This window comes from Plectrocnemia conspersa, unplaced genomic scaffold, assembly GCF_051122295.1.
Source record: "Plectrocnemia conspersa isolate PC_06_02 unplaced genomic scaffold, ASM5112229v1 ptg000005l, whole genome shotgun sequence".
NCBI lineage: Eukaryota > Metazoa > Arthropoda > Insecta > Trichoptera > Polycentropodidae > Plectrocnemia > Plectrocnemia conspersa.
This window is the reverse complement of record NW_028277169.1, coordinates 16,830,625-16,857,897: the sequence shown is the minus strand read 5'-3', so window position 1 is coordinate 16,857,897 and position 27,273 is coordinate 16,830,625. Positions and strand designations below refer to the sequence as shown.

At 31.0% G+C, this 27,273-nt stretch overlaps 1 protein-coding gene across 14 annotated transcripts in view; it reads right to left on the bottom strand.

The window, feature by feature from the left end:
• LOC148234964 (uncharacterized) overlaps window positions 1–27,273 on the bottom strand; it is a 127,954-nt gene that overhangs the window by 67,141 nt on the left and 33,540 nt on the right. For 8 of the 14 annotated variants that reach the window (XM_088186373.1, XM_088186384.1, XM_088186368.1 and 5 more), the window contains 3 exons: window positions 18,461–18,545; window positions 18,221–18,392; window positions 16,206–16,323 (listed from right to left, as the gene is read on the bottom strand). In XM_088186373.1, the coding sequence (XP_088042499.1) occupies window positions 16,206–16,323; window positions 18,221–18,392; window positions 18,461–18,533 (363 nt within the window). In that variant the 5' untranslated portion in view covers window positions 18,534–18,545. The remainder of the gene's footprint in view (window positions 1–16,205; window positions 16,324–18,220; window positions 18,393–18,460; window positions 18,546–27,273) is intronic. The other 6 variants (XM_088186371.1, XM_088186383.1, XM_088186395.1 and 3 more) reach the window with 1 other exon arrangement.

Genomic DNA, 27,273 nt, shown 5'->3' with positions numbered 1-27,273 from the left:
AATCTTGGCTGTAATTATACGTCACGCCAAGTTAAACATTTTAAAGCACCAATTTACTGTGTGAAAGACTTTCAACGAATAACCCCAGTTTAACTAGAGTTCAACTTGAAAAATTACGGTCAAGTCGAAAGCTCGCTGAAAGAACTTGCATATATAATAATATAAAGTGTTTCAATTAAAAAGTTAAGCTCATAAATCAAATGCACTCATGTTGTGAGGTCATATATGTAATAAATCACGAGCGAACAATACAAACGTAAATTGGTTCACTTTTAACTTATAAGTGCGAGTGATATCGGTATGTATTCTGAGTCATACGCTGAAAAGAGTTAGTCATCCAAAGAGCGACAAGTGTACAAGTAAGCGTAAAAATCAATAAGACACACATACACATTCACACTTTATACATGTATACATTTTCGTACAAGTGCCTACGTACTTTTTGTATATGTATATAATGAAATTATAAGAATTTATAAGAAACGAGCGCGTCGCAAATATTTAATTCGCGCGGAAGTGCGTGATTGTGTCCCGTCACGCCATCACATTATGGTCATCCAACAATCTGAGAATGGGGCGTCTCATGTTTTATAGAAATTTGAACTGTGTTGTCTTTTTGAGATTTGGAATCAGATTACACATATATATAAAATATGACAGGAATGTACTATTATTACATACATAAAAAAGATGATGGACATTCAATTATCGAGTTTATATTATTATATATGGAGACTATTGATTTTTATGATACTCGATAATCCTTTAAATGTCATATGATATAGAAAATCATAAATGTCCAAGTACGTGATCAATAACTAGGCCAGTGCAAAACCAGGCTATTAATATGTTATCAATAGTATGAGTCAATGAAATAGAAAATTGTGATGTAATATATTATAAAATTGATTTCATATCGTATCGTTAAATATGGAATATTAAACTTTATACAAATTAATTTTCAATTATTAAGTCAATGATTCATGAATTTACTTTTTAATAATAATATTTTTTAAACTCAGTTTTAGTTGTTTTAAGAGGAGTTGTTTCTAAAAAATAAATGAAGAGGCGTTTATTTAAAATATTTTAAATTGCATTCAGTTTAAAGGTTAATATTAACATTAATTAAGCAATTTCTTTATATAAAATTTAATCGTTTCAATACATATGTTTTTTTTTTAATTTTATTATTAATATATAAAATATATTGCGTAGTATTCGCAAGCTGGATATTGTTGCGAAATACTCAAATTTACATATTTCCGTGCATTGTTTATGCATACAAAATATATTTACGAATAAATTTATTTATTTCGCATATAAAACTTTAAGTCGATAATTTTAACCAGCACGATAGACCGAGGTGTCGGTGAATAATACCTGAAAGACCTGAACTCCAATCTCATATGAACGCTATTTAAGGTTCTCAATTATTCGTAGCTTATTCGAATATTAAATATAAAATAAACGAAGTATTCGATATTCGAATATATTCGTATTTTTTTCTTGGTTTATACCGATATTAATTCGTTAAATAAAATTGATTAAGTTTTATACAAACTTGCATATGAATTTAATAACTAAAAACCGCGATCGAATTATTAAACTGATACTGATAACATATTTGCGTCTTGAAACAACAAATACAAAAATGTAACACGGACTTCATATAAATTTGCAACGCACACCTGTTTTTGAGATAAGCGTTAAACTATAAAAAGAGTAGGCTTTTTAACAATTTTGTTTCGTTTTACGAACTAATATAAAATATAAACATTCTACATTAAATGATGTTTTTCGAAGACATGAAACCATTTTTTTGTTCAGAAGAAGCGCCTCATTTTCTCGCATTTCGAAACAAAATAAAGGCGCATAAAGGACCATGGATTTTGAAAAAACGACTACCTGTGTTGCTTAAAAGATTTTTCAAATTTCATTCGAGATAATATAAGCGAATATTGGATCAACTATTCGAATATTCATATAGTTAAAAGTCGGACGAATAATTCGAACATTCGTTTGAGAACCCTAACCCTAGTGTTTTTCAATTTCTATTGTGTCTGTCAAATCGAAAGTAGTGATTATTACATAATTATATTCTGGTCAGATGTTACAGATTGGGTTTTCTTAATCACGCGAATTAATATAGTGATGAATAATTAAAATTAAAATATATTGATTTTAAGCGGTAATAATAGCTTATAAATATTTAAAAAAATGTATCACTGAATTTAGTCTGATGTCTCACAACTTACTTGTTTTACCCCGTTGTAACGCATTGGGCTTACGCTTGCCATGTTACAACGGAAGATTAGCAATAAATTAAATGTGATTCTAAAATTCAAAGGCAGCAGACTCGAATTAGTAGATAAAAATGCGCTATTATTAAAAACCTATTGATTATAAAAAAGCAGCTATTGCTTATATTACACAAAATAATTTAAAATTAATTTAATAGATGTTGCTGATTCAAAGACTTTCAGTCTTATGGTTAATATTTACTTGTAGGTATTCATTACGTCTGATTGATTTACAAAGTTGGTACAGATTTACCCCGTTGTAACGCATTGAGCTTACGCCAGTTAGGTTGCAACAAAATATAAAAAAAAACTTTGAAACCATTAAATGATAAATGGAGCTATCAAATACATAATCGATTTTTTCCAGATCAAAACATTCATAACATATTTAAAAAAACTGTTTACCATATAACAACGTTTCTTGGAACGTAATTTTAAACTGCTTTACAATGTTTTTCAGAATCAGAGCGTGATTAAAGAACTTCTAAAAAATATATAGGAAACTTCCGAGAAATTCCATTCCTTCGTCAGGCGCCAGGGATATAGAGTTTTAAGTAACGCTAAACAGTTGAACTTGGGTCGTCAATCAAAGCAGAAAGTACAACGCACTTCCTTTTTCATGGAATGACGCCGGGGTTACAACTTTGCATATTCGGGTCCAATTTAAGGTATCATCCAGAGTCCTCTGAGATTACAGTTTTTATGCTGCAACCTCAAAACAAAGCTCTCCTCGGAGAGTCAGCCAGGAATCTATGTCCCATTTATGACATCTTCTGAAGATGACATTTATGACAAAGAGACTGCAGCTTTTACGCTGCACCCACGGAGCGAGGCCTTTTTTAGAGTCAGTCAGGATTTGAGCCCCGTTTATCCGTTCTATAGAGTGCATCGATACTAGAACACCCCCGGGTAATGCGTTCAATAAACTGTGTCTAGTGTCATATTTTATTAGTGTTTTTATAAATTATTTTAATGTAATTTTGTGACAAGATAGTGTGTTTCAAATTGAAAATGCTTTGAATTGCATATGCTTCAGCGAATCTAAGATCCTTTAGAAAATTATATTGCTGAATTAATATAGCAGCATTTGTCACTAATGTTAAATTTACATGATAGTACCGTATAATAAGCTTGTGCTATAGAGTGGTGTTGTGCTGATAAATTAAGCAGCTGCGAATCTAAAGACTTTGCATCAACGATGCGATTAAAATTCTCGGATTGCATAAAACGTCCCATTTACATTTCATAAACGGGTTTTTGCTTACCGTTGTGTTCTTTCAGCTGAAACGAGAGCCAACGACCGATCTGAGCTATGTGTTCGAATGCGAAGCAAACAAAAAAGTAAATAGATAAGTAGTACATAGCAAATCGATAAGCAAAGCTCATCCTATTAAAACCAAATTGGTACAAAACCACTTACAGAATAATTGTATCGCATTACAGTCATGCCTATTCCTAGTCTTTAATTAATCAACTATTCCCAGTTTGACCGTAGACAGTTAAATAAATTACCGAAAAACACCTACGCAAATCCGTTCCACGGTTAAAATTAATTAATCAGAAGCAGCAACTCTCTGCACGTGTGTTTAATTCAGTTTCAAAACACAGGAAAGTTTGGTACGAGGTCTAAGCATACATAAAATAGGTCGACCGTCGGTTAAGGGTTGTTTGCGTTATCAGACCGTCGGATAAACTCTGATCTAGTGACCCGATTTTTATTTTATTTCTTTGACGTATGTGGAGAACCGGAGAATCTTTCTTAATCTCAGCCGAGCGTGAAAAATGGTGTGCGGATTGAGATAAAATTCAATTTCGTATATTTGCACTGCACAGCTTTGAAATTTTCATCTAAAAATGTGAGCGGATCGTTGCGGTTTAATATTATATCATTTCTCTTTTAATAAAATATTAATATATAATATCTTATATAATTTGAGTTTATATTAAAATATACATATAAACACATTTTTTAAGCAATTGTTCAGGCGTCCATAAATTTATGTTTTTGTTCGAGTGTTTTATAATATAATACATAGCTATGTAAGGAACCCAGAAGTTTTCAAAGTAAATACCGGCATTGTACTGTATATCGCAATTTCCCAAAAAGCCGCCTTGCAATATCATTTAAGCCTAATCCGGATATACATGAAATACACGTAGCGGAGATGAATACGGCGGAATACGAATATTCCTGTTCTTTAAATATTCGTTTTTATAAGTTTTTTTATCATTCATAAATTTAACCAGGACTGAGCAAATGAAAAAGTATCCTACTCTCACATTGTTATATAAAAAGGATAAAAGCAGTTTTCTGTGTAAAATATTAAAAGTAAATGATACGAACAGGACCAGCTCCTCTTATCTGACATCGATTCAGAAGGTGAAATATTCTTTCGACAATCGACCGCCATAGGTTTCAAACTATCTACGATCGCTCAAATATCTCGAGAATAATCGAGGTAAATCATTCGAGCAACGAGGTTCCACAATTTTTTTAATAATAACCATGACAAACCATGTCGAAGGCCTTCTCAAAATCTGTAAATTCGACGTCTACTTGAATTTATGCATAATTTGTCATCTTATGACTTTTGTGCATTCAGGAAATGATAACGTTTTAATGATCAGATCGAAAATACGTCTTAAAGGAGCAGCAAGAGTGACTTCGAAACCCCTCAATTTAAAATCTGGAACCAAATCAGGCCCTGTATGTTTGAAGGTACGTTAATGAATCGCTACATTATGGGTTAGTTTCGTGTGATTTTTTGGAACAATTGTTGATATTCTTGTAGCAATCTCATATTTCACACTTTCAGCATTTTTTTGTCATTGCAATTTGAGCATTTCACATTATTTTGAATAAAAAAATAACGATACTCGCCATTAATGGGCGACTCACGATTTCACATACTTTGTACAAGTAGACGATCAAATACGGTGTAATCACTATGATATTACTAGCATCTTTCAGCTGACGATTGCTCAATTTTTTGGACTTAATTTTTTATTTGCAATTTATTTCTTAGTTCTATAATTTTGAAACGTTCCGCACGACACAATTAAGAGCCAGATAAATTCTGCCGTCTTATTTACATGGATGAAAATACAGGTGATTGTTGATCGGCGATACATTTTAGTGACTATGTCTTAAGATCACGATTGCGATCGATAGATGGAGGAATCAATATAAAATTCGGTGAGATGAAAGGATTTTGCTTTGCTCATTAGTCCAATTTAAGAAAAACACGTACGAGTTCAGCATAAATGTATGTATTTATATACACTGATCTGATATGATATAAACGAGCAAGTGAAACCGTTTACATTAGATCTATTTTCGTTCGCTGAGAATAAGATGACCGCAGCTTGGTCCAGTTTATCTCCAGTATGGTAGGTTAGTTGCCGGTTTTCTTCTCTCGGATTTAATTACAGGTGTGATTCTCGACAATAATTATTACGCGGCGTTCCGTAATCGTCCATTGCATCGACCGACTCCATGAGCACCTAACTATAATACACGGGTATGTATGAATACATACCTCACGCGGTTATTATTACTCGGTCACCGAGTGGTCGTGTGTATGTACTCTCACCTCGCTCGACTGAACCGTAATGCGCGAGCTTTTACCAATTTTCTCACCTCTTGTGTACAAAGTACTATTTTTAGACGGAACGGTGTAAAATGAGAGCGGTTTTTATATCTGGTAGATCTGATGATAAATGAGCTCATCGAGACCCCTTGTGGTGATAAAACTCATATACTGAGTGAACTAGTGTCGCACTTCGGTCTTCTTACCCTTAACGTACATAATTAACGTGTGTAAGCGCAACGGGGTACAAATTAACCCCCTTTAGATTTTTGTATTAACGAAATATAGTAGTACAAATCATGTTTTTAATCATGTTTATTGACATTCAAAAAATATTTTCGTGTGAAGTTTGATAATAGTACGAAAAAGCAATGTTCTGTCACTGATTTGAGAAAACGGAAAGAAAATATATGTAGGAATTTATTAATCAGCACGAAAATATATCAATGGTTTAGTGGTAAGGACCTAAGTTTGAATCCCATATGAGTCCTTACCGTTTTACGAGAAAGACAAACCCAAAATCATAAAGAGATCAAAAAAAACGTCGATGACGGTAAAATCTAAAATAATAGCATATATTGAAGAAAAGGTTTCAATTCAAGAGATAGCGCAAAGAGTAGGGTTTAGTGGTTCTGCTATTCGAAAATTTATTAAAAAATATCACGAAACAGGAATTCCAGAGGGTGCAAGGGGGTGGTCGGAAGCGTATGACGTCTGCTCGAGAAGACCGCAGAATAAAGGATATCATAGAAAAATATCGATTCAAAACTGCTGTTGAAATACAGACAGAATTGCAATCTACTTCAAACTCGAATATTTCAAGACATTTAGTTGAAGCTGGAAATAGAAGAAAAAAAAGGGTCGCGCGCACGTGTTAAGTTGGAGACTCACCATTATACACTTGCTGGGACGACGAAAAAAATGCACCTTTCCCAGAATTATACCTTCATAATTTTATAATACTCGTATTTTTTAACGGTATTAACGGAAAACAAAAGTTAATAATTATAATTATATATTATAAATTCAAAAACGTGTAAAAAATGCATCAAAGTTGATAAAATAATCAAAATACGTATAAGAACCGCCATGTCAACTTTTAATTGGCCACAGCTGAATGTATTTATTTTTTTATTTTTGTTGTGTGTATTATCGTAATGATTAATTATCCCCATTTTTTAAATAAACTTGGTCATTTATCCTTCAGTTTATGTTTTATTCTTTCATATATGCCTCTGCAGTAACCGTTTAACCGGGTTTTGATAATTCATAATGAATAATTCGGCGAATATCCCATCAAATGCACAGAAAAACCTATATATAGGTATTTGATTTAGAGAAAGTCTTTATTTTTCCTGACTTACATTGTCGTCGTAAAAAACTAACTTCTCATCCCCGGTTAAAATTTGATAAAAAATGGCAAATTCTTTGTATTAACAATAACGAATTACACGCGAGTCTCCTCTACTCGCCCTTGTCTACTTTCATATAGTTCATGTGGGGACTAAATACCCCACACTGTACTGTGGACCATGGACATGAGTTTCTGCGATACTTCTTCCATGGTTAGCCGAAGATCAAATTAAACCAAAATAGTTTATAAATACGCGAAATCTTTCCATCATTCCTAATGCAATCAATCATACTTCCGATCAATCATTAAAGCTTTTTGATAATTAAAAATTAGCTATGTCGTGCATGTATGGTATAATTACATTGCACAGTCATTGAGTACGAGATAATAATATACAATTAAAGTATTTTCGACTTTTTTTGTCTATGAAGAATGCAATAATATACAATATTTTAAGAAGAGAGAATGCACCCATTTGTAATTTTGACATAAATGAATGTATTTACTATATATTGTTACAAAAGTTAACAACTACGCGAAATATTTTAGGATTAGGATTTAATTTGACGTTGATAATAACCGTGCTGTTTTGAAAGTAATTAGCAAAAACGATATTTTTACAAATAGTGTGATATCGAACTGTTACATAAAGGTGAATAATTCCTCTATAAGCTAGCAATAAATTTGCCATTGAGATATGATTTTTTAAAGCGTACGCTTAAATGTAGCATTGCATTATTTTATTTATTTAAATTAAGACCACCATATATTCGTAATTTTTTTCTCGGATTTTACCGATATTAATTTATTTAACTAATTAGTGCAAAAAATCAATTATTAACCTGTCAAATATTATTTAATTAAAAAAATATTGGTCAATAACAATTATTTTAATTATTTATTAATTATAATACTATCATACTCATTAAACTTTTTGCATTTTATAAATATGCATTACACAATGGCATCAAAAGGAAAATGCTTAATTTATTATTTTAATGATCATAGACGTCATTTCAGTTTTTTCCAGGGTGGAGCAAAACTAAGCCAGTTTGTAAATTTGTACATAAAATTACAACCCCTCATGTTAAAAATCGTCTATGTTTTTTATCTAATTCCATAACCAAAAAAATATCATATGTATATTATATGAATATTATTATCAAGTGATGTATGTTTCTTCAAAAATAAACCGTAAATTTGTAAAACGATGCGCACTCGAAAAAAATTGCTTAAAGATTCAAACACTTGAACTGGAGATGACTATGACTGGAGATTCACTCTGCACGTACACTAGACGTCGTGTACGTGTAGAGTGAATCTCCATTTTCTCTCAAAATTGATTCCGAGATCTTTAGTTAATGTTTCCCTAGCCATATGTTTTCACTGAGGTCGTAGGAATAAACTGATGGCGAACGGGATCGAGAAAATGACACAGTATGGCACTTTCAGAAACTAAAGGGCAGACGATAAACTTCTCAACTGGGGTCAGTTTTTAACAATAGCGCATTTTATAAAAATTAAAATATGCTGCCGGGGTGCGAACCCGTGATCTCTGGGTTATTAGTCTAGACCTTACGAACTACGTTATTCTGACCATAAATTATAACTTAGAAATTAGGAACAACAGAAAATTACTGAAATGTTCATGGTGCTAAGCCAAAAAAGTTTAAGAGCATTTCTGAGTTTTTCATAACCTTATTGGAGTTTAAATAGAATTATTATCATTTAGAAAATTTAGTGTTAAAATCTCCAACCATGTTAATTTTAATTAACCAAGATAAAACAAAAGCATTCACCCCTAAAAATCGAAAACAACAATTTAAACAAAGCTTGATAGTGTGACTGATTAGGTAAAGAAGATCGCAATGCACGAGCGCGTTCTAGGGTAAAAAACCAGAAAATTCTAAATGCTGTAGAACTGTTTAATTACATGAAAATTCGTGTGGATGTGAATTACATGAAAATATATGTATATTATTAACATTAAAATAATATATCAATGATTAAAAAGATGTTTTAAAAAAAGGCACGACTGAACACATAAATATCCAATTTTATTTTGATGTATTTTATGGAAGTTTGAGTGACATTATGAAATTGCTGTTTTATCGGCAATGTTTTTATGTCATATGATGTAGCTTGAGTACCGAGTTGAGCACCACCGCTTTGCGATTAGACGAAAGTGCGTTTTAATAATATTCGTTTATGTATGGATTGATACATAAATGGGTTTTCAATGGCAATTCAAAGAAATTGAATAAATAACTACCCTCACATGTATCATTTTAGTATAAAAAATACCACAAAATCATAACAGGATAAAATATGTACTCTTAAAACACACTGAATTCCATCATAACAACTTGATGCCGTTTTATTCCTCTTGAATCGTTTTAAGGCACATTTAAAGTATGCGTCACGACTTTCTCGTGAGATCGTCTCAATTGAAACAATTCAATAAGGCTCGTTTGCGATCAGACATGATTACAGTCGTATTAACATACGAGAACAAGACGCTACCCATCAATCGGTATCTTTTCTCCTTGTGCCCTTTGTTTTGCTGCGCGTGTCTTATGGCCAATTTATTACATGTGCTCTCGCCGGTGGACCCCAGGCTCGTCTCGGTCACCAGAAACACCTTGTATTATGCAAGACCTGTCCGGCATACAGGTTTGTATGCGAGACCCCTCCTCCGCCTCTCTACTCGAGTTGCTCTCTTCGCCAGGTTGTACCGTTATTCTTGGCTGCTCGATGCTTGCCCACCTCCCTTCACCTCTCCGCCAAACTGGATTCGCGGCCTGACCGCGGCTTGTCACCGTTTTTTAATTATCGCCGCATGCACGCTCAAATCGCATGTCATGGCCAAAAATTTGGACTTAATTGGAGATCGACTAGGGGCGTATGATATCGCTTTTGTCGTGAAGCGATACGCCAATATTAAAATGAGATTGAAAACCAACGCTCGATTCGATTGATTCTTGGCGCGGTTTCTATCATCACTTCAATATTCGAGATGCTTCTATTACTCCCACAACATTTATCGTATGGCGTAATCTTAGAGAGGACCATTCCTCATTAACAATTGGCTATAAAGATTATGATGATCAAATTTCACGGAGACTTTCTTTATTTTTTTCGACACTATATGTTTCATTACATGCACTGCTATTACCGACATTTTTTGTTCATTTACTACCTACCCCAAGCAAAATTTGCATTTTGCATGAAAGGGATTTTGTAATATGTTATTATTATTAGTATTATTATATTGGTAAACTATATAAACTCAAATCCTCAATTACATGAATATGTTTATATTTAAAACAACAATAACCAAAATAATTACAGTAATAAAATAGTACTTTTGTGAAGATTTTTTTATAGCGACTTAAAATAGACTATCGAACAAGTGATACTGGCATTACTTTTGACCAAGATTGTGCTATTCCGCGTGTAGCATCCAATGTCATTTTTTCCAGAAATTAATTAAGCCATCATCTTCCTCGGCAAGAGTTTTAAGAAGGCCGGCACGGTTAATAATATTCCACATCCATAATGATCGAGAGAACGTAGTATGTTAAAAAATAACTAATTTTGCAGATTTTTAAAACACGATATTATACTCATAAACAAGTTATCTTATCAAAGAAATAGGAAGTGTCAAAAAAATAATAAATGATAACGATTTTTTTGCCTATTTATCGCTGCATTCCAGAAAGTTGTTTGATGACTCGTGAGATTAAACTTATCATCTGGAATTTTTCGAAGAATTGAAAAAAATATGTTCAATGGTAAACAACAAACAGGATTAAGAAGAACGGAAATAAGAGAATGAAAGATAAGAGAAAACATTTTTAGAGAGATTTTGTGATAAATAAAAGTAAAACTAATGAGCGACTAATTGTGCACAATATGAAACTTTCAAAAGTCGATGAGATTTTAATTCAATTAAAATCATAATTCATAAATAATAATTTCCGTATACTTAGCGCGTTATCTCGCGCATCTTTTGAAAGCATCAATGAACAATCACAAAACCTTGCGATACAAAAACGCCCACAACTTCCCTCTCAGCATACGGCACCTACAGTCCTCAGTTTCACACCAGTCTCTTTTGTCTCGCGACGCTGTTTTGAAATTTTTCACATCGCTTTTTTAATTTTTCTCCTCCGATGGTGGCATCGCCATCACTCATCCAGCGCGTATACAATTTCGCTTTAATAAACCGCACTCCTTATACGGGCGGCGGATACATCATCGGGTCGGACATGCGCACATCGAAAGACAGTAAATAAAGCGGCAAAGTCTAACTTTATCGGCTTTTTGTTTACAGTCCGCTGGGCAGTAAAGCCGTGTTTATGGTACCGGAGCACGGAACGTCTCATCTCAATAATTGAATCCTATTCTTGTAGCTGAATTATTAATAGGCCAGACACGCACTCGCCGAAACTTGTCGTTGCATTTTTTTTTGCAAATTAAAAGCATTGCCTTTAGGAATTATAATTCTAGGCACTTTTTGAATCTCAGAAATTGAGATTGTTATTTAAATTCGTGAATTACTGGAATTTAGTTCTAGGCACTTTTTGAATCTCAGAAATTGAGATTGTTATTTAAATTCGTGAATTACTGGAATTTAAGTTTTTTTTTATTTAATTTCAGTGCAAAATTGATATGGTCTACATTTTATATTTGTTGTTATAAATTAAGGAAGAACAAGACTTGGACAGCGGTCGACTGGTCGATAGCAGTCAATTCCTAAAAGTCCACCTGTCACTTTCTAAAAAAAATATTATAGTTTTATCATCCGTGACCTCAGTTAAAATGCTGCATTGTAATAAGAAAAAGAAAAATTACAAAGAAACAATTTTCGCTACCAATTGACCCTTGACTTCTGCATTAAAAAAATATTATTGGCACTAAAATGGACGCACTGAACGGCTATTATTTAGTTTAGAAAATCACATAAAAATTATTATGGCTTACGATAAATGCTAATATGCAACACCTAATTAAATTGTATTAAAATTATTGATTATGATCCGTGAAATCAAGGAAATCTAGGAAATCGAAAAAAAATGATTAGACGGAAACATAATTATATAATAATCCGTAATCTTACAGACACGATAGACATCATCAGACAATCTCATAACATATTTGCGACTTTAATAGCAATAATTTAAATGGATTGAGAACTACCAAAATATTTCACTTCGTCTATTTGTCCCTCATTTTCATTATCATTTAAAACTACGCAGTTCTTCAATTTTACTAATCAATCGATCACCACCAAAGCTTGTCCAGGCAATAAAATGTATATTCAATGCTATATTTACATTTATTTTTTACAACGCTTTTTTCTAATGTTTATTTAAAAAAATTGTATAACATATTTTCGAAACTATGATGAGAAATAGCAGCAACCGTGTAGTGGACGGTTAATAAGAATATTTACTTGAATTTAAAATATCGCATCTCGATCGAGAATTACCGGGACAGAGTTACTAATTCCCATGAACATAAAACAGTCGTGAAACGCATTATTGAAATGACACTGAAGCCAAATTACAAGGTTGATGCAATAGAGTCACTGTCACCGGGGGGTCATTTTGTCATTAATGCAGCAGTTTAAACAATCCTGTGTGGAAGCACTAATTGAGAGTTAAATCAGTGTGGCTTATCAAAAAATAAGATTATTAAAAAACAATCTAAGGATTACACGTAAAGCTTAGGATGCCATATTTTCTATATAAACATATAAGAAGGCTTAAAGTAATCCTTTAATTAAAAAGTATACGTAAGAGCTTAACGAACGTCAAACTGTCATGCGTGCACGCTGGGATAATTACAAAAGGTTTTAACATGAAATATGCATACGTAAACACATGTATGAAAATTGTTCATAAAGTTCTTGAACGAGAATATCGTGTTTGATCAAAAACACCTTATACGATAAGGTGATAAGGTCTACTACAAAATGACAGCTGTCAATTGTCATATTTATTTTCTATGGACTTTGATATTTAATTCATTACTAATCAATAGCTGCTATAATGAATTATTTCATAAGGATTTAATTTGGCACATATATTTACAATTAACATTCCTTTACCACGGCATTGATTATGATTTGGTATTTTGGTTTAATATACATCAAATTTTGTAACAAACGTAGCAAAATATAGTTATTATATTTTTTACAAGACAAACTTAGCGAGACTGAAATGATAAAGTGAAAAAATCGCAATTTGAAAGACGTGTTGACATTATTTTGAAGTGAAAAAATTGCAATTTGAAAGACGTGTTGACATTATTTTGCGTTGATAACGTAATACAGAGGTCTACAAACTTAGTTTCGCTTTGTATAGAATAATATATTTTATAATAGAAAATAAATAAGTTCTGCAAATAAAAATATGTCTTACACAGCGCGAGGGGTAGAGTAGAACCGTGTTTAAAAATTTTGATATGTGTATTAAAAATTAAGTAGTGTTTTAACAATTATACATTTTTCCCTACACAGAGTATTAAACTTTTAATAAGTTAAAAAGTCTTATGTTTTTTTACGTTATGTCATGTTTTTTTATAATTAAAAAAATTGGTTGTTTTTATTTTTTGACAATAAATCAAATCACATGTAATCTATTAAGAAAACGAAATAATGTACAATAGACTGAACATTTACTGAAATTTTTGATTGATGAAAAAAAACAATGCATTAAAAGTTTTATATTTTAAATTGGTTCCTAATTTTACTCTGATTGTTACTGCTGCTGGAAACACTCATTGAGGTTGCCTTAATTGTTAGAAGTGCTTTAAAACAGCGTCCTAAGTTTCTGTTATTTTTGTGATTATTAAATCTTTAAATTATTTGAACAAATTTTATTAAAAAAAAAAATCCTAAAATATAATGATTTTTACGTCTCATTGATAAATCTATGTAGTATTTATAAAAAAATAAGTAATATTATTTTATTTGGAATTAAGCGCATGGCATTTAAAATAAGGCGCAAGGACGTACATGTACGTCCATACTAATTAAATGGTTAAAGCATATAATTGTATTTAAAAAATAAGCGATTTTTTTATTTAAAAAAACTGTCACTTTTATGATAGACAAAAGACGAGTAACTAATACGATAAAATGGTATAAGTCGCTGACTTATACCCAAGAACGACGTAAACAATAACATATTTACAAAATCCATAAACATTAATCACTGTAACCAAAACTTCTTAACCACTTATTACCACTGAATAGTAAGTATTGTGATCGTCAACACTGATATTCTAATAATTATTCGTTATTCTTTGTTACCAGGAAGTGACTACAACGGTTTTGTTTATAAAGATACACCCGGGAGACTTTCTTGTGTTTCATTAGAGGGAGGGATTTAAGAAAGGCCAAGTTTGATAATACGACCTAATTGGTCAAAATAAGCCTTTTTTGTGTTAACATATAAGAGGATTTGAACTTGCTCACTTAAATAGATCAGAGAGAGAGAGAGCACACGCTCACCAATAAGAACCACTTTAAGGATTCTGGCAATTTTACAACATCACTACTCTAATGACTACTATCCTATATCGGACCCGACCACCTGCTAAAATATTTTTGATAAGCCTAGATTCTTCTGCATTCGACACTGCCGTCCGATACTAGCACCTGAATTACATCTGCATATTGGTGTAAATAATTTATTATTAACTGACTGTTACACCACTCCACTTTTTCATTAAATTTAAAAAATCACAGAGAACTTTGAGAAGTTTATTTCCATAAAATAGTAGTGCATAAATAAAATTCGAATATATTAAACCGGTCTAAACACTGCAAGATTACAATGCACGAGCGGGTTCCGGTACAAAAAACTAAGGTTTGGAATTATTTGAATAAAAATGTACAATGCACTCTGTACTTTGTAAAACATGTTTAATTACATAAAAAAAATATATTTAAATTCAGTACATCATATCCAAGTGCTGATAATATTAACCTACTTGGATATTCAGACGGATAATCAGTTACTAGATGTATTATACATACAAATAAGTTGTAGATCAAAGTCATAGGCATTTCAAAATGTAGTGTACTAATATGCAGAAATGATACATTTTATTTTCCCCATGAATCTTCATATTAGTAATGGATAACACAATCTATTTATATGTTGGATTACATGTACATTTCTTCGAGAATTCGAAAAACGTGAATCATGTCTCACTGAAAAATAACTTATTCAAAAGGAGTCAGATATGCTTGCTTACTCTGGAGATTGAAGTTAAATTAATTCAATGTTTTTTAATCTTTAATAAGAAACAGTATTTATTTTCTCTTACAACTTTCATAATTGCTCTTCAGTCGTATCATTTTAACGACAATTGAGAAGGTGCTGTAATAGCTCCAGACAAAAAACGCATCCGAGTCGTAATTAACCTTTTGTCGGACGGTCATAAATATCGCAAAGCAAATAACAGGGGTATAGTATGATTCTGAAATCAGTTCGCACATACGTTATGCCGCGTGACGTAACACCAGCGGAGAGAGAGCAAACAAAGAAAACACTACAAATGGCAAGGTAAGCGTGTCAAACAACGGTACCTGGGTCACAGGTCACCTGTCGTCACGCTGCGACCTGATATCCCCTGTCTGAATAATCTCATTGACTTCTTGAAGAGCCGTCCGAAAATCCTTTTAAAAAACGACCTCATTTCTCTTCGCGTCGTTATCATCATTAGAACTCAATGAACGCCTAGTTTAAACTAAAAAGCTTGCGTCATTAAAATTTTGTAGTACATTTGTACGGCACTTTGCTTAGGCAGGTGTGAAACAAAAGTTTAATTAGGGACGTATTTTTAACTCAAGTAGGTCCACAGGTGTGCTTCGGTGAGGCTAATGCGAAAACCGATACAACACTTTGCGCTGTTTATTATGTATGGATTTTAAAGAAAACTTACGGATACGGCGGGCAGCTGGCGAGGATGAGATCTGGTTCTATCTTCATCTGAGTCAGCTCCTGAAGCTTCGGCGGTGAAGACAGAGTCATGGGACACACTCAACCCGGATTGCTGTCTTCTGAAAGTAAAACAAAGTAATTAAGTGGGCTTATAAATAAAACACGTACTGTAAGTAAAACATGTAATGTTGGAAGTTTCAGCTATTGATAGTAGATATGCATATAATTAAATACTCGTCTATAACTGTCCTTATATGGACATTAAACCTTAAAATGCAATTTAATTTATATTTGGGTGAAAATAATTAAAAAAAGAACTAACATTATGATTTATGCGCTATGATAAACTCACAACTATAATAACAAGTAATTATAAAAAGCCTCTAAGAAAAATTTGACAACTATAAATATGGAAAAAAATATATTGGAATTTACAATTATAGGGTTGACCAAATTACACTTCATTAATGCAATCTATTTATATTAGTTTCTGCTATATTTATTTTTAATACTGTGAATAAATTGTATATCTTGCACTTATTCTGCAGTCCGTTTTCTAATTGCTTTGTTATAGTTAGATTTGAAAACCCTGACTTACCTGTGTTATATATGTATATAAAGGGCAATAGTCAATAATGGCAAATCACTTCCAAAAGTGCTTCCAATGGTTTACTAATATTGAATTTTTATTTTTTTTTATTTATTTTAATTGTTAAATCATATATATGTATGTATGAATTGTATGATTTATATATTTTATTTTTTTATTAAATCCTCCATTGTAATCTGACAGGCGTAAGCCCAATGCGTTACAATGGAATAAATATGTACCAACTGAGTAAGTCAATCAGATATAATGAATACCTACAAGTAAGTATTAACTACCAGAATGATGTCACTGCAGCTGGGTTCGGATTTTTTAAAAATAGCGTATTTTTTTATAATTAAAAAGTCGTTGAAAAGTGCGCGATGAGTTAATTAAGTTTGAGAATCTTTGCCATACGGCAATAAAAAGTTTTTTTGCAAAATTACTATTACTTTTCAATTCTTTTAATAAAATCGTTTTATTTTGCATGTTATTTATTAAAACAACTATATTATTTCTAACTGTTTCGAAATTTGTATACTAAACAAATTATAATGAATTATGTCGTTATGTCTAATATATTTATAGTTTATATACAATCGTTAATATCAACATATTGTTGCTTATGACGCATAAATGAGTCAGCGGCTTCTAACGATAGAATATAACACAAATATGTTCAGCGGTCTGTAATGTGTTAACGAGCGGTTGCTATTAGACTTACGCCATTTTTTAAAAGTATATACGATTCCGATGCACAATTCACTTTCTTTTGAGAACAATATCTTATTGATAATATTTATTTTTACCTAATTAATTAGATTGGTTTACGAATTAAGAACGTTTTACAAACAATTGAACTAGAACTCCGTCAATTTTATATATATATATATATATATTAAAACAATTGAAAAGAGTTATTTAAAAACATATTTATAATCCTGTGATTTTTTGGGACATTTTTAAAACAATCTGAATTTTATATTTAAAAAATATTTTATTAGAGAAAATTTTTTTCTACAAAATAATTTGCTCAAACAAGTATAAATTTAGGCACAGAAACTCAAAAAGGTAATTGTCAATATTTTTTTTAATTTAAATAATTATTTTCATACATAAGATAAAAATATCAATAGGAAAACAAGAGAACCTTGAGTCTAATTATAAGCTGTGACCTACTGCGAGCGAAAAGAGCAAAGGAGAGTCCCCTTAAATATTCAATAAACATTGACAAGGATTGAGGTGAGTGGGGGCAAGGATGCACGAATTTCCAGGCACAGTATAATATTGAACCTTAATCGAATGTTATCTTCTGCAATTTGAATATTATATAAACATACATATATCAGTCCAAAAGTTCGTATGGCAATCAAATAAGTAACCCTAGGTTCAATAGTTAATTTACATAATTTATGTTTAAGTTAACTCACTTCCGCTTTGGCGATTCGTCATCCGTCAACAGATGATCTGAAGACCGACCCCTGAGCGTTGGTGGTCCAGGGGTACCGGAAGTTTCCCGAACTTCTGGTTCGCTCCTGGCACCCTTCCTTCTAAATAGTCGCAAACGACGCAACCCCCATAGGAAGCGACGTTTTTTAGTGTCTATAAAAACAACAACAATTTAAAATCTTGTAACACTACATAGCACACTTGGAGAAAGGATGTATTACCATTTTTTTCTGTGTCTACCGAGTCTAACGTTAATGGAACACCTTCTCCGCTCCCTTGCACCATGGCAGCCATCTATCTGCTCATCTGAAAGTAAAAAAATAATAATTTAGACGAGGGCGCAAATACAGAAATGATTTGATTAATTGGAGTTCATAATACACATCTCTAAGTATATTAAAGCACTTAGAAATAAAGGGAATAAATTAGAATTTTTCCATAAAGTTGGAAACTTGACAAAGACATTATCTCGACGACGGCTTTGTAAGTTTCGCTAGCATAATAACTGCTTTATTCAATTATTTGTTTGCTCTCTCTCTCTCTCTCTCTCGAGCATTTTCATGGTAACCTGTATTCATGGAGTAATGTGACTGTACATACTTAATGGGTGTAAATATTTAAAGTTCTGTTGCTGTATGGTACATATATACAGCGTCTCTTGGGTGAAATAGTGACCCTGGCGGGATACGATTTGGCAATAGCCCTCGTTTTATTCTGCCATGCGCTTTTATTCCGTGACCTTTCGCCATATTCCAAAGCATGTTACTACTACCAAGGTTCAATAATTCATAACTATTCTACATAGTACAATTTCTACTCTCTTCGGGAGAGCGTATGACAAGACACGAGAATAATATTGTGATCGTGAGATTTTTTCATCATGTTTCGTTTAGAAACATGTGTATGTATATTTTCTTTGACGCGTCAACCATAAACCATAGTTATCTTTATCTGATATTCTATTTCTGTGATGAATATACAATAGAATCATAATAAAGATACTTACAAAATAACAACCTGGAAGTACAAATACTCTATTAGGTAATGAGTTATTCAAGCTGCATAAAAATAATATACAATAAAAGAGATTTATCCTAAATTTCGGTTGTTTCATATGCAGTGGCCGATTATTTTAGTGCGATATATTTTTATACTACAATTTTATTCAAAATATGCTTCATTTACAGAAATATTTTTTTGACGATTTAAACATGATCTTCATTTTTAGGGGTTGTGAATTCATTAATGGCTTGTATATTATCACTCGTTAAATAAGTCTACATGTTTAAAAATTCTGCAGTGGAAGGGTCGGGGAATACGAGGGATGGGTCAAAATTTCCAATCCTAGTTCGTTTACTTTTGCAACGGTAAGTGTCAGTTCTCACAATAGATTCTATGCATGGTTTCAAATTTCCTTCAATATAATGCTTGTTTAATAATCAATCGATGAATAATTAGAGTACTATTCTGACACCATATTTTATTCGGGTGGAAAATCGTCTTTGAAGCATGTTTTAGAGCTTTTTTTCTGTCTAACTATAGTCCTGATTTCTTATGGTTATCGTAAAAAATCCATTTTCCATCGCTGGTTATGATTCTATGTTACCAAGAACTAGCGAATGTGCGTACCCATTTGTGCATTTTTTCACATTTCCAATCGCATCCAATATTGTAGTTGAGTGTCCGAATAGTTATTTGTAGACATAGCAATGTTTCTCAATCTTCCTTCATCGTTAGCAAATTGATGTCCTCCGTGGGGTTCATTTTCAAGATATTATCGCCAGTAAGAAATTTCTCATATTAACGCTTTACAGTTTTCGGACTAACAGTACTTTCACCGAATCACAAATTATTTTACAATAGAATCCCCCATAAACGCAGTAAATTGGGGACGTGCTATTTGGGTGCGTGTAGTTGGGGGACTAGAAAATATTTTTGCAATACGTACGAATCAGGCGCGTGTGGTGGGATATCCTCGCCTTGGCTCGTTCACATATAAATAGCACATCCCCAATTTACCATGTTATTGGGGGGGTCTACTATACATAAAAACAAAAAAGTCTGACCGCAAATAAGAAAAAAAAACACCACGAAAAAAAATTTTTTTTTAATCAGTCCGTTTTTGAATTAGTAAACATCGGTCACTTGATATGAAACAACCTTATAATTTCATTAAAAAAGAATATCAACAGGATTGTCACTTCTTCTAGCTGAAGTTTTTAAGATACAAAATTTAGTAAATTTTGCTGCTTTTATAATCACTTATAATGCGCAGAATTTTATAAGAAAATTTTAAAAATCTGATACTTTAGATAGACTGTTAAAAAAATACATAGTACATTTTAAAGTAAGGCTGAGTTTTAGATTCAACATAATAATTATGATTTTTAAAGTATTAATGATATTTTTGGCATTTAAATCCATTAGACAATATCAAAATTTTGTATAGATTTTAATGCTTTAGTTATTTTAATGCTAAAATTTGAAAACATAAGTTAGAGTAGGTTTTTTTAATTTAAATAAATAGGTAGTATGTTTGACTAAAATTATTTTTTACCACAAAAAATCAGAAACCGGTTTAAATATATAATTATAAGGTAATATGAGATCAATGTTATTTTGTGACAGGAAATTTTAGCATTTAAATTATTGTTGTTGTGGGCTATTTAAAAATAATTAAATATAATTAAAAACGCAATTTTATTTCAATGTACTCAATATGTTTTATGTGTAGTCAGTCATGAAAATGTAAGTATTTCGGTTTCTTATATTTATAATTTCTCGTTATATTTTTAGGTGCAAAAATTAAAATGTAGCAATTTGAAAAAAAATGTCAGAAGTATTTTGTCAGTGCTATTTATATATTACAACATCGACAGCTTATTTATGGTTGAGAAAGTCGGTCTTCCACGTATCAAATACTTTTATGGTATTATAATTCAATTCAATTCAAATAAATTGACAAAACGTTAGCTATCCATAAATTTTGCTGCCTCATTATCATATTTATAGCCTGTCAATACACTATTAGCCATAAAGTCGTCAACGAGTTTGCTATATGGGTAAATTGGTCATCTGATTACAAAATTATGGTCGTTTGCCTTTCAAATCGCAACATAAACTTACGTTTACGACCAATTCGTTAAGTTAAAAAAATCTAATTCTGCACGACTTCATTTGCTCTAATCGTCCGATAAGATAAAGAGCGGAACACAACACACAATTTGGCAAAGATAACGATAACTGCCAGCTCATTAATTAGACCATAATTTGATAATTAGCTCAAAGGAGCGTGTCGCTCTTTATTTATACGAGGAATTGTGTGTAACTGTGCCATGAGACTCGCATTGTCCATGTTCCGAATTTTCACTATCGTTCCAGATTTTTTTACACACTTCTTATTAATTAAAAAATGAGATATCGTGACTGTAATTTATGTATGTGCACACAATGTGTATGGCGATTTTTTAACGCCATGATCACAAAACACAATTATGCGTGTTACCGATTTATGTTGCCAAAGGAGATATTGCTCGTTGGAGTGGAGATAATAAAAAACAATATTGAGGCGCAGTGTGCTGGAAAACAAAGAAAACACACTTGTATGAGAAAGGGGAGTGACTAGTGTGGAACCTTGAAAAGGTATCTACAAGCTTTCCTTGAAGGGTCGAACGAAATTTGGTCACGAGCGATTGGCTGCAGGCCCAACTGGGTCACGGTGGCTAAAACCGTAACTGGTTTTACGTGACAAACATTTGTTGGGTGGTTGGATTGTTTACCCACAACATTTGGATACCAAATGCATTAATATATTTTTATATCAAAGCGATAATCCATCTAGTCCGTTTACTTTTAATTGTGATTTGAACATTTAAATACATAAAAACTTAGAAACCACTCGATCATAAAATTAATTATGTTAAATAGATTTATTGACATATTTAGCTAGACCAGGTCTCATGTGTAGATCTCGGTCTTTTTAAATGTCGTCTCGCTCCGCTTGGTGCGAATTCGGATCTTTAATGAGTTCCGAGACGAAAGCGAAGTGGTAGAAAAGTCACGTGTCACCCGTGGAAGTTGTTTATTATAATATTTGAGAATAAATCATTGGATGTTTTTTGGATCAAAATGGATGATAATGAGGAATACACGAAATTGAGTGAAAGAGCTATTTAAAGATTACTAACATTCAAAATAACCTATCTTTGTGAACAAACATTCTCGAAAATGGTGTCAATAAAAATCAAAAATAGAAATCGCATTAAATTATTGCCTCTTCGAGTTGCATCATCTACAGATATGCCTAGAATTGACGAACTAGTTATTAATGATAAAATAATGTATCTGATGTGTTAAGAGGATATTGATTGATATTGTAAAAAATAAGTTGATCGTTTAATATTTATTTGAAGATTTTTATAAATATAGTACTTTTACTTCAAACTTAACCGTGATTTGATTTTGAATTTTTAAATGTAATATATTGTATTTTTAAATATGTATATTTTCTGTGTAAATATATTTTTAATGTATGTACATTTATATCTATTGTATGTACTATATATTATGTATCACTACATAAAAAAAATATTTTATTAATTTTTAAAATGTTTTTAATTACATTTTTTTAATAATATATCATACGTGTAACATTATCGACCTCTGCATAAACTCGTCGAAGTATGCCGATACGCTGCAGTTTACCAATAATAACCGTTATTGCAGCGCAGGTAGAATCAAAAACGGCACACAATCGTATTTTCATGCGAAGTATACGACTTTCTTATTGTGACTCGGCCCTAGCAAGCGCGAATGTATGTGTAAAAAATTGGAAGCCGTGGCGTACGCGGTTTTAGCTACATTACTATAATTAAATTAAGTTATTGGGATTTTTTATGTCTGTAAAAAACCTTTAAAATTAAATAATGTTTTTTTTTGGATTTATTTAAAGCAAGTGTTCAAAAGTTCGACCACCACACATGATACACAAACAGCATCTCTTTAAGAAATTTAATTTTAATGATCTGAGAGCATGACGTTTATTTTGGACAGTCGCTGCTGCAGCATGCAGATTTTGTCGAACCTCTTGTTCAGTTGCGTTCTCCTTCTCATATACCAATGATTTGAAGTAGCTACAAACAAAAAGCAAGTACTTGTGTACTTGCTTTTTGTTTAGTACTTGTGCAAGTACTTTTTGCTAGCATATGCTATATTTTTAAAGTAGTTTCTATCATTTTTCATGGTTTGACACATATTCAATATATACATTTGATTTTATATTTTGCCACAAAAATTATATAACCTTTAGTTTATGTAGGTATTTTCTTTAATTCATACTATTTAGCTAGTAATTTAATACAACCTTGTTAACGAAAAAAAAATACTTTCATAAATATATTTAAGTATTTGCGACAAATAAAAGTTTTGAAGTGTATTTCCTGTAAAATTTACAAAAAAAAAACTTGGTAGTTTTTTTTTAATTTATTCAATATATACCAATAAGTTATTTTTATCAATTAGATAATTTTAATTTTAACATTCTTCCAATTATTATAAGTCAATTTATTAATCCCATCCCAATAAAAATATTACTTTGTATTATGTGATAAATTCCACATGTGATCTGACATTATCGTGGTGGAAAAAATGCCCTTTCAGTTCAATCAATACCATGACATAATTATCCAAATGTTGACCGTATTTTCGATTTTTAAAGTTCACACAAAGCGCACAAACTATTTTCTGGTGCTCATCCGGTTTATGTTTGGGTTGCTGTTCCAAGGGCTAAATTTATGAGATAAATTTCCGGAATGAAACTTGTCGAACCAAAAACGACACATTCGAGTTTTTACCACATTTTACATATACAAAACACATTCAACTTTATTACATATATATTAATTGAAATATCGTTCATGGTTATTAATAATTTTTAATTTGGGGTTGTTGCACGACCGAAAACAAAATGAAACTGACCTGAAGTTGTTTAGAGAGTGTACCTTTTGTTATGACTAAAAACCGACTATGAAGCAAGATACCACCATTTACACTTTCTGCGAAAAATAGCCGTTTTAACAGCGATATTTCGTATCATAGTATATCGTAATCAATCATGAAATTAGAGCACAATTTTAAAGCGATTCTAGCGTCTATTTTTTTTTTAAATATACTACTTATCATGAGAATAATATTTTGAATATTTTGTCAGAGCAAAAATGTTAAAATGTATTTTATCGTTGTGAAAACAATGTTAAAATAAATAGTAATCATTAGAAGCTCAACAACTTATCAAGTCTAAACCGTCTCAGTTCGTATCTCCATGGTCCGGCGATGGCAAATTAAGCAGTTCTTTGTGAAATTCGGTACGGAATGAATGAGAATCGTGTAGTTTCGACGCGTAAAATCGAGATACGCACGAAGTGCGATCAGATTGTGCTAAAATTCGATGGAAATTACCATTTTTGTGTTCCTTAATCGCTATGGACGCAGTGGGTACACAGCGTTGAAATTTTGCGTGAATCGTGTAAAAATAAACACATAAAATTTTTATAGAATGACGGATAAAACAAGTTTAGGGTTAACGTACACGTGTAGTAAAATTACGTCACGGACGAGCGTTTATGTGTAGCTTTTTCAGGATCGGTATGTTTAGGAGCGATTTGGTTTTTCGACCCTCTGTGTATTTCGATATAAACGTTTAGCGAGGAGCGGACAGAATTCCAAACGATCCGTTCAATCGTTTTAGAATCTGGGTGCAGATAAAATAAATGAATGGCTTTGGAGTCTTGTAAATCAACATTATATATTATTAATAGAACAGGGGACAAATGGGAATTATTGAGATATATGTATTTAAATAATGATTGAAATCCGTATTAATTCCTGAACTATTGAAACAGGCTTTCGCTAAAGTAGATGCTTTAAAGGTGCGATTGTTTTTTAATCTACCTCGTGTGCCCATCATTATTCGATGGAGACGAATCACCGAATCAACGGACTGCAATTACTCATCACCAATCGAATCATTGACGACTACAGTGAAGACTCTCGAGCTGATGATCGCCCAACGGACTCTCAAGACTTTCTAATGCGACACCGCCGCATTAGCATTAAATTATATATTTTGTATAATAAATTGTTATCAGCTCTTCTGGCGTCTAACTGGCTGCAAAAGTAACACATTATTATTAAGTGTTAAATAACAGAGAACATACATATATGAAAAAAATACAGCAAATTTGATATACAAATCTAGTTATCTATTCTTTGTGGGGAAAATCACAGAAGCTTTCAAAATACGTATAGTGAATAGTGGCTTTGTGGGTGAAAGACTCAATCTAGACTGCTTTTTATCTCGCAAACAGTCGTATTATTGGATATATATATTCTTTGATTTAATTTTCAAAAAAATTGTTAAAATGTTAATGACCTATATTTGTTAGTTTATAAATAGTATTCATGATAACGCGATTTATTAGAATTATAAATATATAATGTAAATATGTACTTTGCTTAATAAATTCATAGCAAATAAATGTTATGTCAGTTAATAGATGTTTGTTATTGTCATTGATTAAATAAACATATGTATTTTGATTGCACTTAGCTTGGCATCAACGTTTGTACTATCAAAATAAATTTACACTGATAATATTATACAAATAAATTTCATTGATATATTATATAAATAAATATTAAATCAAATTTTATTTGAATCAATTAAATTTATGTTCGCTTTCACTAGCTCGGAAGCCGTAAAACTATTTGCCAAGTTTGAAGGCAACTGATGAAACAATGTTTTATTAGATAACTACTGTGAGATTTAATGATTTAACTTAATTACGCTATTATGAGAATTGTTATAGATTGTATGTTTCAAAATATCAATATTAAATATTTTATTATTATTATTTTAGATTCATGCATTAACAGTTATTTAAATTCACATCCGCATATAAGCTACATATGGCACACCAGTGCCACATATGATAATAAATCATACACAATGATTTTATATATATTTTTTTCAAAATACATAATTGCATTCGCAACATGAATGAGCGTAATAATTATTACGCGGGAAAATCTCGGCGCATTGTAAATTGTACCGTTAAGCCATTGACAATGAACCACTACAGTTGATGTCAGTATAGAACCGAAAAAAACCACAGCAAATATAGCGAATTTCACATCCACGACGAGATGAGGTCAAATACTTCGGCCTTTACCTTGACAGAAGATTAACGTAGATCAAAGACATGAGGAGCAAGCTACTTCACTTCAATTAGACCACGTCTATTGTATCAATTAGGTCACATCTTTAATCTATTGTCTATAAAATACTATGGTTTGCTCTATATTAGTAAAAGCAAATAAGATTAAATCCGTCCTACATGACGTTTTTATATATATATATATATATATATATATATATATATATATATATATATATATATATATATATATATATATATATATATATATATATATATATATATATATATATATATATATATATATATATATATATATATATATATATATATATATATATATATATATATATATATATATATATATATATATATATATATATATATATATATATATATATATATATATATATATATATATATATATATATATATATATATATATATATATATATATATATATATATATATATATATATATATATATATATATATATATATATATATATATATATATATATATATATATATATATATATATATATATATATATATATATATATATATATATATATATATATATATATATATATATATATATATATATATATATATATATATATATATATATATATATATATATATATATATATATATATATATATATATATATATATATATATATATATATATATATATATATATATATATATATATATATATATATATATATATATATATATATATATATATATATATATATATATATATATATATATATATATATATATATATATATATATATATATATATATATATAT